This window comes from Oncorhynchus mykiss, chromosome 25 (genome assembly GCF_057628025.1).
Source record: "Oncorhynchus mykiss isolate SJ-2025 chromosome 25, ASM5762802v1, whole genome shotgun sequence".
Taxonomy (NCBI): Eukaryota; Metazoa; Chordata; class Actinopteri; order Salmoniformes; family Salmonidae; genus Oncorhynchus; species Oncorhynchus mykiss.
The window spans coordinates 4,816,757-4,835,000 of record NC_143046.1 but is presented as its reverse complement, the minus strand read 5'-3'; the positions used below and the strand labels follow the sequence as shown (position 1 = coordinate 4,835,000).

General features: G+C 50.0%; 1 protein-coding gene across 7 annotated transcripts in view; it reads right to left on the bottom strand.

The window, feature by feature from the left end:
* LOC110504468 (catenin (cadherin-associated protein), alpha 1) overlaps positions 1-18,244 on the bottom strand; it is a 224,062-nt gene that overhangs the window by 150,295 nt on the left and 55,523 nt on the right. For all 7 annotated transcript variants that reach the window (XM_090220082.1, XM_090220085.1, XM_090220079.1 and 4 more), the window contains exon 8: positions 12,945-13,148. In XM_090220082.1, the coding sequence (XP_090076208.1) occupies positions 12,945-13,148 (204 nt within the window). The remainder of the gene's footprint in view (positions 1-12,944; positions 13,149-18,244) is intronic.

Sequence of the window (18,244 nt, the reverse complement as noted above, 5' to 3'; positions counted from 1 at the left end):
GAGGGAACGGAGAGGGCAAGGGAGAGAGGGAACGGAGAGGGCAAGGGAGAGAGGGAACGGAGAGGGCAAGGGAGAGAGGGAACGGAGAGGGCAAGGGAGAGAGGGAACGGAGAGGGCAAGGGAGAGAAGGAACGGAGAGGGCAAGGGAGAGAGGGAACAGAGAGGGAAGGGAGAGAGGGAACAGAGAGGGGAAGGGGAAGAAGGGAGGAACTGAAAAGGAAGAGGGAAAGAGGGAGAGGGTAGTGGGAGGACAAGGTAGTGGGTATAAGGGGTGAGGGGGTAGTGGGAGGACAAGGTAGTGGATGTGAGGGGGTAGTGGGAGGACAAGTTAGTGGGTATGAGGGGTGAGGGGGTAGTGGGAGGACAGGGGAGTGGGTGGGAGAGGCTATGAGGGGTGAGGGGGTAGTGGGAGGACAAGGTAGTGGGTATAAGGGGTGAGGGGGTAGTGGGAGGACAAGGTAGTGGGTGTGAGGGGGTAGTGGGAGGACAAGTTAGTGGGTGTGAGGGGGTAGTGGGAGGACAAGTTAGTGGGTATGAGGGGTGAGGGGGTAGTGGGAGGACAGGGGAGTGGGTGGGAGAGGCTATGAGGGGTGAGGGGGTAGTGGGAGGACAGGGGAGTGGGTGGGAGAGGCTATGAGGGGTGAAGGGGTAGTGGGAGGACAAGTTAGTGGGTGGGAGAGGCTATGGGGGGTGAAGGGGTAGTGGGAGGACAAGGTAGTGGCTATGAGGGGTGAAGGGGTAGTGAGAGGACAGGGTAGTGGGTGGGAGAGGCTATAATGGGTGAAGGGGTAGTGGGAGGACAGGGGAGTGGGTGGGGGAGGTTATGGGGGGTGAAGGGGTAGTGGGAGGACAGGGGAGTGGGTGGGAGAGGGTATGGGGGGTGAAGGGGTAGTGGGAGGACAGGGGAGTGGGTGGGGGAGGTTATGGGGGGTGAAGGGGTAGTGGGAGGACAGGGGAGTGGGTGGGAGAGGCTATGAGGGGTGAAGGGGTAGTGGGAGGACAAGGTAGTGGCTATGAGGGGTGAAGGGGTAGTGGGAGGACAGGGGAGTGGGTGGGAGAGGCTATGAGGGGTGAAGGGGTAGTGGGAGGACAGGGGAGTTGGTGGGAGAGGCTATGAGGGGTGAAGGGGTAGTGGGAGGACAGGGGAGTGGGTGGGGGAGGTTATGGGGGGTGAAGGGGTAGTGGGAGGACAGGGGAGTGGGTGGGGGAGGTTATGGGGGGTGAAGGGGTAGTGGGAGGACAGGGGAGTGGGTGGGAGAGGCTATGAGGGGTGAAGGGGTAGTGGGAGGACAGGGGAGTTGGTGGGAGAGGCTATGAGGGGTGAAGGGGTAGTGGGAGGACAGGGGAGTGGGTGGGAGAGGCTATGAGGGGTGAAGGGGTAGTGGGAGGACAGGGGAGTTGGTGGGAGAGGCTATGAGGGGTGAAAGGGTAGTGGGAGGACAGGGGAGTGGGTGGGAGAGGCTATGAGGGGTGAAGGGGTAGTGGGAGGACAGGGTAGTGGGTGGGAGAGGCTATGAGGGGTGAAGGGGTAGTGGGAGGACAGGGGAGTGGGTGGGAGAGGGTATGAGGGGTGAAGGGGTAGTGGGAGGACAGGGGAGTGGGAGGGAGCCATGAATGAGGGAGGGAAAGTGAGAAAGAAAAGTAGTGGATACAAGTCCAGCCAGCCTCAGCTGTGATGACAGCCTCCAGTTCCCTGCTTTAAAAATGGCAGCCTATCTGTGTCTCCAAACAGGCTACACCCCCCCCCCCCCCCCCCCCCCCCCAGTGAGAGGAGGACAGTGAAATCAGGAAGGAAACAGACCCGTGTGTGATATTTCCATTTATTTTTAATACGTTTGCTTAAAATGTCCGAACTTGTTATTGCTTTATCATTATGGGGTATTGTGTTTAGATTGATGTGGGGGTGGAGAACAAATGACTACATTTTAAGGCTGTAATGTAACAAAATGTGGAGAAAAAAAAATGTATTCCAACATTTATTACAAATTGCCCCCCCCCCCCCCCCCCACACACATCAATCTACACACAATATCCATTATGACAAAGCAAAAACACAATTAAGACATTTTATCAAAATGTATTAAAAATAAATAACACATTGCCATCAGTATTTCAGACTCTTTACTAAGGACTTTGTTGAAGCACCTTTGGCAGCAATTACATCCTCAAATCTTCTTGGGTACGACGCTACAAGCTTGTCACAGCTGTAGTTAAGGGAGTTTCTCCCATTCTTCTCTGCAGATCCTCTCAAGCTCTGTCAGGTTGGATGGGGAGTGTCGCTGCACAGCTAGTTTTAGGTCTCTCTAGAGATGTTTGATCGGGGTTCAAGTCCGGGCTCTGGCTAGGCCACTCAAGGACATTCAGAGACTTGTCCTGAAGCCAATTCTGCACTGGCTGTGCACTTCGGGTCGTTGTCCTGTTGTAAGGTTAACCTTTGCCCCAGGCTGAGGTCTTGAGCAGGTTTTCATTAAGGATCTCTGTACTTTTCTCAGTTAATCTTTCCCTCGATCCAGACTAGTCACTCAGTCTCTTCCGCTTAAAAACAATGCCAATTTTCCTCCAGATGTGACACTTGGGCATTCAGGGCAAAGAGTTCAATCTTGGTTTCATCAGATAAACTTGTTTCTCAGGGTCTGAGATTCTTTAGGTGCCTTTTAGCAAACTCCAAGTGGGCAGTCATTTGCCTTTTACTGAGGAGTGGCTTCCATCTGGCCACTCTAACATTAAGGCATGATTGGTGGAGTGCTGCAGAGATGGTTGTCTTTCTGGAAGGTTCTTCCATCTCCAACAAAGGAACTCTATAGCTCTGTCAGAGTGACCATTGGATTCTTGGTCACCTCCCTGACCAAGGCCCTTCTCCCCCGATTGCTCAGTTTGGCCGGGCGACCAGCTCTAGGAAGAGTGTTGGAGGTTCCAAACTTCTTCCATTTAAGAATGATGGAGGCCACTGTGTTCTTGGGGGCCATCAATGATGCAGAAACATTTTGTTTTCGCATAGCAAAGGGTCTGAATACTTATTTAAATACGCAATTTTTTTTTCTTTTTAATACAAAACATTAATGAAAACCTGTTTTCATTGTGATTATGGGGAATATTGATGAGGAAATGTTATTTAATACATTTACAGACTAATTTTAAAACGTAACAAAATGGGGAACTGAAGGGGTCTGAATCCCCGCTGGTTTCCTTCATCAGACCCGTTGAGCAGCCAATCAGATCTGCTCTCCATCGCAATGGATGACGGCCTCAATATTCTAAAGACACGTGTTCCACAGAGACGTGCAGGGGGACGGAGGGGGACGGGGACGGAGGGGGACGGAGGGGAGGGGGACGGAGGGGACAGAGGGGAGGGGGACGGAGGGGAGGGGGACAGAGGGGAGGGGGACGGAGGGGAGGGAGGGGAGGGGGACGGAGGGGACGGAGGGGAGGGAGGGGACGGAGGGGAGGGAGGGGACGGAGGGGAGGGAGGGGACGGAGGGGAGGGAGGGGACGGAGGGGAGGGAGGGAGACGGAGGACCAGTGAAGGGGAAAAGTTGTTTTGAAAAAGGAGTCCGAGTCGTTGCTTTGGATTGGGTGACTATGGCCCTGAAATAATGTGTCAGAGCCCTGCGTCGCTGCCTGAGCAACACGGTGGCAGACGTAGGGAGACAGGGAAAAGACATGTCTGTATAGAGAAGGAATGTCGACAAGACACCTTCAAGTTACGGTTATGGTTTGGCATCATTCATTCAGGATACAAGTAGAATACAACTCTGAGCTGCGCCACAGAACAGGTAATTGCCACTGTCCAATCGGATTAGCATGTACCATGCGATCATAGGCTGTGTCCCAAATAGAACCCTACTCCCATACAGGCTATAGTCCTCTATAAAGGGAGCATGGCGCCGTGTAGGACTCACCCACGGTCGTGTATGATGGACAGGGAGAAGGGCACAAGATGAGACTGAAGGGCAGATATGAAGAGGGGAACCCCTTCAGGTTCCTTTCCGTCCTCCCGGGTGAGACGGTCAAGTAAGTGATAGGCTGAGCTACGGCCGGAGGCCAATTCCCTGCTCCCATTACAGACACAAGGACCATTCAGGAGCACGACTTTTTAAAATAAATAAAGGTCATACGAGGCTATCACACATCACTCAGCTCACATTGATTCAATCATTCCAGCCTGGTGAAGGGTAATATCTATTGAGCCCATTGACCTAGTCTTTCATTCTCTTGCTACCTTTGTCATCTTTATCCATCATATATTTCTGTCTTGATTATGGCATCAGTCGAATGGTGATCCAGTGACAGTAGCTAGCACTAAGGAATGGGAGACGGGGGGAGGGGAAGTTGGCTAACTGTCTGGATGGCTGTAGAGCCAGAGCCAGACCCATAGGAGGACGGTGGCTAACTGTCTGGATTGGCTGTAGAGCCAGACCCATAGGAGGACGGTGGCTAACTGTCTGGATGGCTGTAGAGCCACACCCATAGGAGGACGGTGGCTAACTGTCTGGATGGCTGTAGAGCCACACCCATAGGAGGACGGTGGCTAACTGTGGCTGTGGAAGCAGAGCCAGACCCATAGAAGGAAGGTGGCTAACTGTGGCTGTGGATGCAGAGCCAGACCCATAGAAGGACGGTGGCTAACTGTGGCTGTGGATGCAGAGCCAGACCCATAGGAGGACGGTGGCTAACTGTGGATGCAGAGCCAGACCCATAGAAGGAAGGTGGCTAACTGTGGCTGTGGATGCAGAGCCAGACCCATAGAAGGACGGTGGCTAACTGTGGCTGTGGATGCAGAGCCAGACCCATAGAAGGAAGGTGGCTAACTGTGGCTGTGGATGCAGAGCCAGACCCATAGAAGGAAGGTGGCTAACTGTGGCTGTGGATGCAGAGCCAGACCCATAGAAGGAAGGTGGCTAACTGTGGCTGTGGATGCAGAGCCAGACCCATAGAAGGACAGTGGCTAACTGTGGCTGTGGATGCAGAGCCAGACCCATAGGAGGACGGTGGCTAACTGTTGATGCAGAGCCAGACCCATAGAAGGACGGTAGCTAACTGTGGTTGTGGATGCAGAGCCAGACCCATAGAAGGACGGTGGCTAACTGTGGCTGTGGATGCAGAGCCAGACCCATAGGAGGACGGTGGCTAACTGTGGATGCAGAGCCAGACCCATAGAAGGATAGTGGATAACTGTGGCTGTGGATGCAGAGCCAGACCCATAGGAGGACGGTGGCTAACTGTGGATGCAGAGCCAGACCCATAGGAGGATAGTGGATAACTGTGGCTGTGGATGCAGAGCCAGACCCATAGAAGGACGGTGGCTAACTGTGGCTGTGGATGCAGAGCCAGACCCATAGGAGGACGGTGGCTAACTGTGGCTGCGGATGCAGAGCCAGACCCATAGGAGGGCGGTGGCTAACTGTGGATGCAGAGCCAGACCCATAGGAGGATAGTGGATAACTGTGGCTGTGGATGCAGAGCCAGACCCATAGGAGGACGGTGGCTAACTGTGGCTGTGGATGCAGAGCCAGACCCAGGACTGAGTGACGTAGACTCCAGACAAACATCAGGCTACACTACACAGTGACTGCAGCAGGTGTAAAGGCGACCATGAAAACAAAACAAACTCTAATATCCCTAACTGGGGGTGAGATTGACTGATTTCTTTAATGAAGTAAAGAGGATTCAAACCATCAATGTGTCCAAGACTTGACCGCCTGGTCGGAGAGGTTGGAGCAGAGAGGAGAGGAGAAGACGTGATACTCTGGTTGGAGCAGAGAGGAGAGGAGAAGATGTGATACTCTGGTTGGAGCAGAGAGGAGAGGAGAAGACGTGATACTCTGGTTGGAGCAGAGAGGAGAGGAGAAGACGTGATACTCTGGTTGGAGCAGAGAGGAGAGGAGAAGACGTGATACTCTGGTTAGAGAGGAGAGGAGAAGACGTGATACTCTGGTTGGAGCAGAGAGGAGAGGAGAAGACGTGATACTCTGGTTGGAGCAGAGAGGAGAGGAGAAGACGTGATACTCTGGTTGGAGCAGAGAGGAGAGGAGAAGACGTGATACTCTGGTTGGAGCAGAGAGGAGAGGAGAAGACGTGATACTCTGGTTGGAGCAGAGAGGAGAGGAGAAGACGTGATACTCTGGTTGGAGCAGAGAGGAGAGGAGAAGACGTGATACTCTGGTTGGAGCAGAGAGGAGAGGAGAAGACGTGATACTCTGGTTGGAGCAGAGAGGAGAGGAGAAGACGTGATACTCTGGTTGGAGCAGAGAGGAGAGGAGAAGACGTGATACTCTGGTTGGAGCAGAGAGGAGAGGAGAAGACGTGATACTCTGGTTGGAGCAGAGAGGAGAGGAGAAGACATGATACTCTGGTTGGAGCAGAGAAGACATGATACTCTGGTTGGAGCAGAGAGGAGAGAAGACATGATACTCTGGTTGGAGCAGAGAGGAGAGAAGACATGACCGTCTGGTTGGAGCAGAGATGAGACACTAGACATCCAACGTCATTTGTAACAGCGAAAGGAGGACTGTTATCAAAGGCCTTTTCGTAAAAACAAGGATTTTTCTGCCCTTGAGTTTATTTTCTCTCTCGGGTCGCCTTAGTCCAAACAGTGTAAAAACTTTTCAATTACTTGTTGGGTTGGAGAAACGCTTTCAGTGTAAACTTAAATGACTAAAACCAGAAAAAAATTACACACATATAGACTAAACAAAAATGTAAAAGTAACATTCAAAAATGTCTAAGATTTTACTGAATTACATTTCATATATGGAAATCAGTCAATTGAAATAAATTCATCAGGCCCTAATCTATGGATTTCACATGACTGGGAATACAGATCCGTATGTGTTGGTCACAAACACCGTCAAAAAAAATAAAATAAATAGGGGCATGGATGAGAAAACCAGTCAGTATCTGGTGTGACAACCATTTGGATATGGGCGCCAACTGGAACACACTGTCGTACACGGCGATCCAGAGCATCCCAAACATGCTTATTTAACATCTGAACCAAAAAGGTCCAAAAGCCCAAGCAGCAACAAACACCAGAAAAATAGAACAAAGATGGTAGATAGCTGATATGAAATAAGACATTGCAGCATACGAGGAAAAACACATATTCCACTGTTCAATTACTGGGAGGGCGGGGGGGGGGGAGGAAGAAAGGGAAAGAGAACAGATTAAGAGAGAGTGTGTCAGAGCGGTTGACAGACATCGCCTGAATCTCAAAACCATACACTTGGCCCCTGAAGGGCTCTTCACAGTGATTTCACAGTGGCTGTGTAGTCTTTAAGCCCTTTATCGAGTGGCCCCTTGTTGTTGTGTTCGATAGTGATCACTCAAGCCTGCAAAGTGTTTTAGCCTAAATTTATATTGACACTACACACACACACACTCAACATCCCAACTGCCACTTGTCAATATTCAAAAATTCTAAATCCATTTGCGTGCCTCGTCTCTTTACCGCAACAGGTCTTATAGTCTGACACACTCATTATGAAGCAAGGGCAAAATGGGGCAGACACGTAATCAGACAGACAGTGATAAAGTTGTTTAAAAAAAACAACTACTCCTGCAATAAATATGCGCAAGTACACCGGAGTACACTAAACATTAGGAACACCATACCTCGGTAATAAAAGGCACTTCAATCTTTTGTCTTGCCCATTCACATTCTGAACGGTGTTAATTAAGGAATGTTTTAAGGAATAAAATGCATTTTAAAAAATGTAACCTGTCTCCTCCCCTTTATCTACATTGATTGACGTGGCTTTAACAAGTGACATCAATAAGGGATCATATCTTTCACCTGGTCAGTGTCATCCTCTTAATGTTCTGTATACTCCGTGTATATCGGTCGCCCAGTGATTTCAGTGAGCTGGGTTTTAGCCCGGTGTAGCCTGCTAGCTAGCTTCACTGACAAACACAGGGATGGCATTGTGGCTAGCGTTACCTAAGGATGTTGGGACACTGCACTGAAATACATCACGTTAGGCTAGTTTGATCGCCTGCTGATAAGAGTTGCACTGAAATACATCACGTAGCTCGTCACGTTAGGCTAGTTTGAACGCCCGCTGATAAGAGTTGTAGACGTGTTCGCAGCAGTCAGTCCGGACTTCAGTAGCACCAATCACTACGTTGTAACGTTGGGTCAGCTGAACACGCAACAATGTACCGACTCGGAAGCTACTTCATTAAAACGTGTTCATTGGGATAAAATTAGGTTTCTACAGTAGCTAGCTAAGTAGCTAGCTTACAGAAGGAACATTGTGTTGCACCAGCTGGTTGGTTTGTTAGCTTCTCTAAACATTTCATATGAAGTGACTGGCTCAGGCTCAGCTAGCAAGTTAAATGTTTTTGTGAACATGATCAAACTTCAAAACATTTAAAAAAGGTAGATGTAGATCGAGATGTGAAATATCGCCACTAAAACTACGAAATTAAACTTTAAATAAATTTGATTTCTTGATATATTCTGAGTATTTAAAGGGTGACGTAGCAGTGATTTGTTGCTAGGTAACTAGGGATGCCCACTCGATAACAAGGCTTCCGAAGTGCACAGTGGAGACCCGGCAACTAGCGATTGACTTGTGAACAGCTCATATCGAGTGAACAAAGTCGCTCTGCCACAACAGTCGGGTCTTTCCAGATCTTTAGTTGTTCCCTCGGGGAGCATAGCTACAGCAGCCAGACAGACAGACAACTTTCTACCTTCTCATTATGGAAATACACTACCACTGCATTTAAAAAGGATTCGCAGAGAGAGAGAGATCCTACCTGGGTTACATGGGAACATCAGACACTAGGGTAACGTCACTCCTGATAAGGCCGAACTTTCTCCAGACAGCAAACTGTTGGAACGGTTCTCCATGCATTACAATTTAGAGACTCGCAGTGACATAAAAAGTCTAGACCAGAGTATGTGACGGAGCTGGAGCGGAGCTTCCCCAACTTGACTGGAGCACAGAGCAAGTTTCCTAAAGGCTGGAGCGTCAATGTCGCTTCAGTATCGCTCACTTCACGAGCTCAGGGCATGACCTAGCCCAGCATGCATCTGTAAGCTACTTGTGTGCTGCCATAGCCCCTTGCTAAAGCTACTGTCAGGGAGTTCCCTAAATATTTTTCATAAAGAAACTGATCAAATATACAGCTGCTAAAATCAAGGTGATTTACAAAGATGACGACCAAGACTGAGTGCAGCGATTTAGTGTTCACAACTACAGAATCATTGTGGAATCTGAAAAGACACATAGCATGATATACTACGTGCACATGCTAACAGAAAGGAATAAGGTGGGTAGCTAGCTAAGTGTGTCATCTATTAGGCTACCACTGATCTGGTTCCAATAGGCCTGACATAACCATATCAAAACATAAAACTCCTTGAGAGGTCATTTTGACAAAACCTTAAGGCCCACTTAAATAAAAAAAATAACCTCCACTGCTGGCCGGCTCTCCAGACACCGTGCCGAGAGGGCCTGCTCTCCAGACACCGTGCCGAGAGGGCCTGCTCTCCAGACACCGTGCCGAGAGGGCCTGCTCACCAGACACCGTGCCAAGAGGGCCTGCTCTCCAGACACCGTGCCGAGAGGGCCTGCTCTCCAAACACCGTGCCGAGAGGGCCTGCTCTCCAGACACCGTGCCGAGAGGGCCTGCTCTCCAGACACCGTGCCGAGAGGGCCGGCTCTCCAGACACCGTGCCGAGAGGGCCGGCTCTCCAGACACCGTGCCGAGAGGGCCGGCTCTCCAGACACCGTGCCGAGAGGGCCGGCTCTCCAGACACCGTGCCGAGAGGGCCTGCTCTCCAGACACCGTGCCGAGAGGGCCTGCTCTCCAGACACCGTGCCGAGAGGGCCTGCTCTCCAGACACCGTGCCGAGAGGGCCGGCTCTCCAGACACCGTGCCGAGAGGGCCGGCTCTCCAGACACCGTGCCGAGAGGGCCGGCTCTCCAGACACCGTGCCGAGAGGGCCGGCTCTCCAGACACCGTGCCGAGAGGGCCGGCTCTCCAGACACCGTGCCGAGAGGGCCTGCTCTCCAGACACCGTGCAGAGAGGGCCTGCTCTCCAGACACCGTGCCGAGAGGGCCTGCTCTCCAGACACCGTGCCGAGAGGGCCTGCTCTCCAGACACCGTGCCGAGAGGGCCTGCTCTCCAGACACCGTGCCGAGAGGGCCTGCTCTCCAGACACCGTGCCGAGAGGGCCTGCTCTCCAGACACCGTGCCGAGAGGGCCTGCTCACCAAACACCGTGCCGAGAGGGCCTGCTCTCCAGACACCGTGCCGAGAGGGCCTGCTCCACTGCTGGCCTGCTCTCCAGACACCGTCACATGAGCCTGAAGCCATAGACTATGACAAAACCTGTGTTTCTAAAAGTGAATTCAAACCTAAGGCATTTTGTTTAATTTAATTCTAAGTCAAAGCTTACATACTCAATTCATAGACTAATGAATTAATACAATGAAATATTTAAAAATGCTGAGCACTTATTTTCCTGCCAGCCTAGTGTGATGCACTCCCAAATGCATAACAATGTATTTCTTTGTAGGCTATACCATTGAAACAGGTTGGAATAACCCTAGAGAGTAAACTGTCATGGTCAAAACATATTGATACAACAGTAGCTAAGATGGGGAGGAGTCTGTCCATAATAAAGCGCTGCTCTACCTTCTTAACAACACTGTCAACAAGGCAGGTCCTACAGGCCCTAGTTTCTACCTTCTTAACAACACTATCAACAAGGCAGGTCCTACAGGCCCTAGTTTCTACCTTCTTAACAGCACTATCAACAAGGCAGGTCCTACAGGCCCTAGTTTCTACCTTCTTAACAACACCATCAACAAGGCAGGTCCTACAGGCCCTAGTTTCTACCTTCTTAACAACACTATCAACAAGGCAGGTCCTACAGGCCCTAGTTTCTACCTTCTTAACAACACTACCAACAAGGCAGGTCCTACAGGCCCTAGTTTCTACCTTCTTAACAGCACTACCAACAAGGCAGGTCCTACAGGCCCTAGTTTCTACCTTCTTAACAGCACTACCAACAAGGCAGGTCCTACAGGCCCTAGTTTCTACCTTCTTAACAGCACTACCAACAAGGCAGGTCCTACAGGCCCTAGTTTCTACCTTCTTAACAACACTACCAACAAGGCAGGTCCTACAGGCCCTAGTTTCTACCTTCTTAACAACACTACCAACAAGGCAGGTCCTACAGGCCCTAGTTTCTACCTTCTTAACAACACTACCAACAAGGCAGGTCCTACAGGCCCTAGTTTCTACCTTCTTAACAACACTACCAACAAGGCAGGGCCTACAGGTGCTAGTTTTGTCACACCTGGACTACTGTTCAGTCGTGTGGTCAGGTGCCACAATGTTTCTCTCTCCCTATGTTCTCAGGTCTCCTCCCCATCCCAGGCCAGTGTCACACAGACATGAACACATTTCCTATTTTTCCTATACAAACATGTAGAAGCATTTATCAAGCGATTAGCGAACAAGAAATTCTTGGCCTCACAATAAATTGTCCCCCTGAAATCTATTAATCATTCACTAGACCCCATTATTCTCCCAGAATGATAAATACACCATTTTAGTCCTAGCCTAGATTGGGTTCATTTAGTGTTTTCTTAGACAAAAACATGGTCTCTGATATCAACATTGTTTAGTGCATTTATGCTGGCTTGTGTGTTAAGGCTGGTTAAGGGGTAGAAGAGTTGAGAAAGGAATGTCTGGTAATCTCGAAGGGTTCTGGAAGGTTGTGTTCCAGAATGCTGGTGGAGATGGTTTAAAGATAACGGATTCTGATTCCATGGGTTTTCATCCCACCTGTCTATCAGGTAGGTGCAGCTCTTGGATTTACTAGGGATCCCTCAACATGTTTTGAACATGACAGTTTACAATGTATTATTTGGTGTTATACATGTAGAGCAGAATTAGGCCGATAACCCGCTAATTATCAAAATCCAGAAAAGAGCCGTTAACTTCTACAACCACCTAAAAGGAAGCGATTCCCAAACCTTCCATAACAAAGCCATCACCTACAGAGAGATGAACCTGGAGAAGAGTCCCCTAACTAAGCAAGCTGGTCCTGGGGCTCTGTTCACACCCCACAGAGACCCAGGACAGCAGCACAATTACACCCAACCAAATCATGAGAAAACAAAAAAGATAATTACTTGACACATTGGAAAGAATTAACAAAAAAACAGAGCAAACTAGAATGCTATTTGGCCCTAAACAGAGAGTACACAGTGGCAGAATACCTGACCACTGTGACCGACTCAAAGCTTTGATTATGTACAGACTCAGTGAGCATAGCCTTGCTATTGAGAAAGGCCGCCGTAGGCAGACATGGCTCTCAAGAGAAGACAGGCTATGTGCTCACTGCCCACAAAATGAGGTGGAAACTGAGCTACACTTCCTAACCTCCTGCCAAATGAATGACCAGAGAGACACATATTTCCCTCAGATTACACAGATCCAAAGCATACGAAAACAAATCCAATTTTGATAAACTCCCATATCTACTGGGTGAAATACCACAGTGTGCCATCACAGCAGCAAGATTTGTGACCTGTTGCCACAAGGGCAACCAGTGGTTGTAAATACAACCAATATTTATGTTAATTTATTTTTGTACATCGTTACAACAATGTATTTTCCTTCAGAGCTTTTGTGAGTTTAATGTTTATTTATTTCATTTTTGTTTACGATCTCATTCACTTGCTTTGGAAATGTAAACATATGTTCCCCATGCCAATAAAGTCCTTGACTATTGAATTGAGAGATGGAGGAGAGGTGAAAGAGCAACTGTGTGTGAATTTGATTACCGGTACATTGCCTCGAGGGGAGAGATGGGTAGAGGACTAGAGATAGAGAAGATGAAGGAAGAGCAAGAGAGAGGAGACTCCTCTACCTGTCTATGTAGTGAGTTAGTATCAGAACGGAGAGAAGAAGAGACTTACATTGCCCATGTACTCAGACAGCAGGTCCTGCAGAGCCTGACGGACAGAGTTGCACTCGGCCACGATGCGCTCGCGCCGGTCGTCGCGGGTACAGGACGAGTCGGCCATGAGGGCGGCGCCACTGATGATGCTCTCCAAGCGCTCCTCCAGAGACGGGCGGAAACGCTCCTCGCTAAACGCCAGGGGGTCCACGATAATCTGCTTCTGTTGAGTTACAAAACAGAGCGAGAGTTAGAGATGGGCGAGAGAGACAGAGAGGGCGAGAGAGACAGAAAGGGCGAGAGAGACAGAGAGGGCGAGAGAGACAGAGAGGGGGCGAGAGAGACAGAGAGGGGGCGAGAGAGACAGAGAGGGGGCGAGAGAGACAGAGGGCGAGAGAGACAGAGAGGGGGCGAGAGAGACAGAGAGGGGGCGAGAGAGACAGAGAGGGCGAGAGAGACAGAGAGGGCGAGAGAGAGAGAGGGCGAGAGAGACAGAGAGGGCGAGAGAGAGAGAGAGAAAGAGGGCGAGAGAGAGAGAAAGAGAGGGCGAGAGAGACAGAGAGGGCGAGAGAGACAGAGAGGGCGAGAGAGACAGAGAGGGCGAGAGAGACAGAGAGGGCGAGAGAGACAGAGAGGGCGAGAGAGACAGAGAGGGCGAGAGAGACAGAGAGGGCGAGAGAGACAGAGAGGGCGAGAGAGACAGAGAGGGCGAGAGAGACAGAGAGGGCGAGAGAGACAGAGAGGGCGAGAGAGACAGAGAGGGCGAGAGAGACAGAGAGGGCGAGAGAGACAGAGAGGGCGAGAGAGACAGAGAGGGCGAGAGAGACAGAGAGGGCGAGAGAGACAGAGAGGGCGAGAGAGACAGAGAGGGCGAGAGAGACAGAGAGGGCGAGAGAGACAGAGAGGGCGAGAGAGACAGAGAGGGCGAGAGAGACAGAGAGGGCGAGAGACAGAGAGAGCGAGAGAGACAGAGAGGGCGAGAGAGAGAGAGAGGGCGAGAGAGACAGAGAGGGGGAGAGAGAGACAGAAAGAGGGTGAGAGAGAGACAGAGAGGGCGAGAGAGACAGAGAGGGCGAGAGAGACAGAGAGGGCGAGAGAGACAGAGAGGGCGAGAGAGACAGAGAGGGCGAGAGAGACAGAGAGGGCGAGAGAGACAGAGAGGGCGAGAGAGACAGAGAGGGCGAGAGAGACAGAGAGGGCGAGAGAGACAGAGAGGGCGAGAGAGACAGAGAGGGCGAGAGAGACAGAGAGGGCGAGAGAGACAGAGAGGGCGAGAGAGACAGAGAGGGCGAGAGAGACAGAGAGGGCGAGAGACAGAGAGGGCGAGAGAGACAGAGAGGGCGAGAGAGACAGAGGGCGAGAGAGACAGAGGGCGAGAGAGACAGAGGGCGAGAGAGACAGAGGGCGAGAGAGACAGAGGGCGAGAGTTAGAAAACAGAGCGAGCGAGAAAGACGAGATGGGCGAGAGAGGACAGACCTGTTAACCCTGAAGGGAAGTTTGACGTCTAAACTGTCTGTCTTTTCAAAGACCCAGAAGCCTCACAGACCAAGACGACCAATACCTATATAGTTAGGCCACATCCCAAATAGCACCCTACTCCCAAGGTAGTGCACTCCCTTTGGACCAGGGCACATAGGCCTCTGGTCAAAAGTAGTGCCCTATTCAGGTAATAGGCTGCCATTTGGGATGCCATCTTAGTGTGAGGACCAGAGGTACAGGGGAGAGAACGAGCGAGAGAGAGAGAGAGGGGTCACATCTGTCTGACATGGAGAAGACAACAAAACAGCTACTGTGGTGGATGGGTTGACTTTTCACCTCGCTATGTCCCATCCTACCCTGGAGGTCACAAGTACTGCTGCTGTTCTGTTCTACCTGAACTGCATCCCCTGTGTGTCCCATGTCTAAACCAATCCCTGATTAGAGGGGAAGAATAACATTTAAAATTAAAAAGCAGTGGAACTATTTATATGGTGCAATCTAGGGCTCCCGACCGCCGAGTGACCCTGGGTCTCCCGACCGCCGAGTGACCCTGGGGCTCCCGACCGCCGAGTGACCCTGGGGCTCCCGACCGCCGAGTGACCCTGGGGCTCCCGACCGCCGAGTGAACCTGGGGCTCCCGACCGCCGAGTGACCCTGGGGCTCCCGACCGCCGAGTGACCCTGGGGCTCCCGACCACCGAGTGACCCTGGGGCTCCCGACCACCGAGTGACCCTGGGGCTCCCGACCACCGAGTGACCCTGGGGCTCCCGACCACCGAGTGACCCTGGGGCTCCCGACCACCGAGTGACCCTGGGGCTCCCGACCACCGAGTGACCCTGGGGCTCCCGACCACCGAGTGACCCTGGGGCTCCCGACCACCGAGTGACCCAGGGGCTCCCGACCACCGAGTGACCCAGAGGAGACCGGTTAAAGAAGGATTTTTAAGCTTTTTTTGTAGAGTCCATGCCCCGATGAAATGAGACTTCTGAAGGCACTGATCATTTTACTCGGAGTAGAAAGACGGACATAGCCAGAGCAAATGTACTAGCTATCAATAGTTGTCGTAGTGACATTCTATTGAAATGTTTACTTGCATAGTGGTGTCTCTCGTGAAGACGTGACTAGCTAGCTAGGTAAACAATGAAACATAATCCCAACTCATGACATTACTGGCTTGCATGAATGTGCAGGTTGCTGACCAACCAGATTGTGTTGTCAAGCTCAAAAAAAGTTCACGTTCAAACGTCTCTCCTGTGAAGTACTGACCCGCAACATACGCCTAGTTTCCTAAAACAAGTCATTATATATATATATCCATTTTAAATGGAAATCAAATGCTTTATAAAGCACTTTTTACATCAGCAGATGTCAATATAGGCCTTACATACCATACTATAAATAGCAGCCTATTTATACGCTTACATCTGTAAATACTAACAAAATTGCTAAATTACAAGCCTAGTTGGTTTGCCACAGAAAAGAGAGCAACCATCTGTAGATACGAATTCAATTGATAAATTACGAGCCTAGTTGGTTTAGTCATTGAAAATAACAGTAATCTTCCCGCTAGCCATGATTGGCTGAGATAATGAGTGGGCTGGACATGCCGAGAGATGAGTTCTGATTGGTCCATGTAGCACGTTTCTGTCTATAATATGAGCTGGTCACTATGTGTAGTTAATCCTTTCCAACGCAGCTTTTAATAAAGATATTACGTTGAGGATTCAGTGTTTTAGCAGGCTAATGTTTTCAAGAAACAAATCTTATAACCTCTCTTCAACCTCTCAACAAAACTAGCCCCTGTTCATCATTGCCAAGAATGTCAGCCTTTTTTTTGTTTTTTTTTGCAAGCTCTATTCTGAGCCAAGATTATGATTTGTTTAGTTTTTGGACTGTTAGGTTTGAATTTGTAAATGCTCTCCCCTTTCCCGGACGACCGAGGTTTGAAATCAGTGGAGTATGAGAGCCAAGGACAGAGTAAACACCCATCTCCGGATGTATAGTTACCACGTCCATATTTATTTTGTTATTATTATATTTTTGTACAGTAACGTTTCTAGTGCAGAGACTCAATAGGGAATTGCATAGGATCGTTAATGGAGGCAATACTGTATTAACACAGCTATCCCACGACCAAGTTTAAATGTTTAACATTTAACTGTCATTTTCCAATACAGTCTGTTACAAAGAGGCTATATCACATCAACAACTGATATGAGGGGAACATAAGAGGTTTCAGATTGTCGAGTGAGAGTGGACAGGAGTAATTTCAGTGCCAGACGAGTCTGAATATCAACTCAGCAAAAAATAAAACACAAAAAAAACTGTTTATTTTCAGCAAACTTAACATGAGTAAATATTTGTATGAACATAAGATTCAACAGACAAACTGAACAAGTTCCACAGACATGTGACTGACAGAAACGGAATAATGTGTCCCTGAACAAAAAGGGGGTCAAAATCAAAAGTAACAGTCAGTATCTGGTGTGGCCACCAGCTGCATTAAGTACTGCAGTGCATCTCCTCCTCATGGACTGCAACAGATGTGCCAGTTCTTGCTGTGAGATGTTACCCTACTCTTCCACCAAGGCACCTGCAAGTTCCCAGACATTATTGGGGGGGGAATGGCCCTAGCCCTCACCCTCCGATCCAACAGGTCCCAGACGTGCTCAATGGGATTGAGATACGGGCTCTTCGCTGGCCATGGCAGAACACTGACATTCCTGTCTTGCAGGAAATCACGCACAAAACCAGCAGTATGGCTGGTTGAATTGTCATGCTGGAGGGTCATGTCAGGATGAGCCTGCAGGAAGGATACCGCATGAGGGAGGAGGATGTCTTCCCTGTAACGCACAGCGTTGAGATTGCCTGCAATGACAACAAGCTCAGTCCGATGATGCTGTGACACACCGCCCCCAGACCATGACGGACCCTCCACCTCGGTCCCGCTCCAGAGTACAGGCCTCGGTAAATGCGAATCCGACCATCACCCCTGGTGAGACAAAACCGTGACTCGTCAGTGAAGAGCACTTTTTGCCAGTCCTGTCTGGTCCAGCAACGGTGGGTCTGTGCCCATAGGCGACGTTGTTGCCGGTGATGTCTGGTAAGGACCTGCCATACAACAGGCCTACAACCCCTCAGTCCCTCTTAGCCTATTGCGGACAGTCTGAGCACTGGTGGAGGGATTGCGCATTTCTGGTGTAACTTGGGCAGTTGTTGCCATCCTGTACCTGTCCCGCAGGTGTGATGTTCAGATGTACCGATCCTGTGCAGGTGTTGTTACACGTGGTCTGCCACTGTGAGGGTGATCAGCCGTCCATCCTGTCTCCCTGTAGCGCTGTCTTAGGCTTCTCACAGTACGGACATTGCAATGTATTGCCATGGCCACATCTGCAGTCCTCATGCCTCCTTGCATCATGCCTAAGGCACGTTCACGCAGATGAGCATGGACCCTGGGTATCTTTCTTGGTGTTTTTCAGAGTCCGTAGAAAGACATCTTCAATGCCCTTAGTTTTAATATCTGACCTTAATTGCCTACCGTCTGTAAGCTGTTAGTGTCTTAAAGACCGTTCCACAGGTGCATGTTCATTCATTGTTTATGGATCATTGAACAAGCATTGGGAAGCAGTGTTTAAACCCTTTACAATGAAGATCTGTGAAGATATTTGGATTTTTACGAACTCTTTGAAAGACAGGGTCCTGAAAAAGGGACTTTTCTTTTTATGCTGAGTTTATAACAGCATATTATTGTTGAGCCATCAGCTTTTCCTTTACAGACCGATACCTTTCATCTGGGCCACTGAGTGGGATCGCCTCTATACTCTTAGAGGGCTCATCCT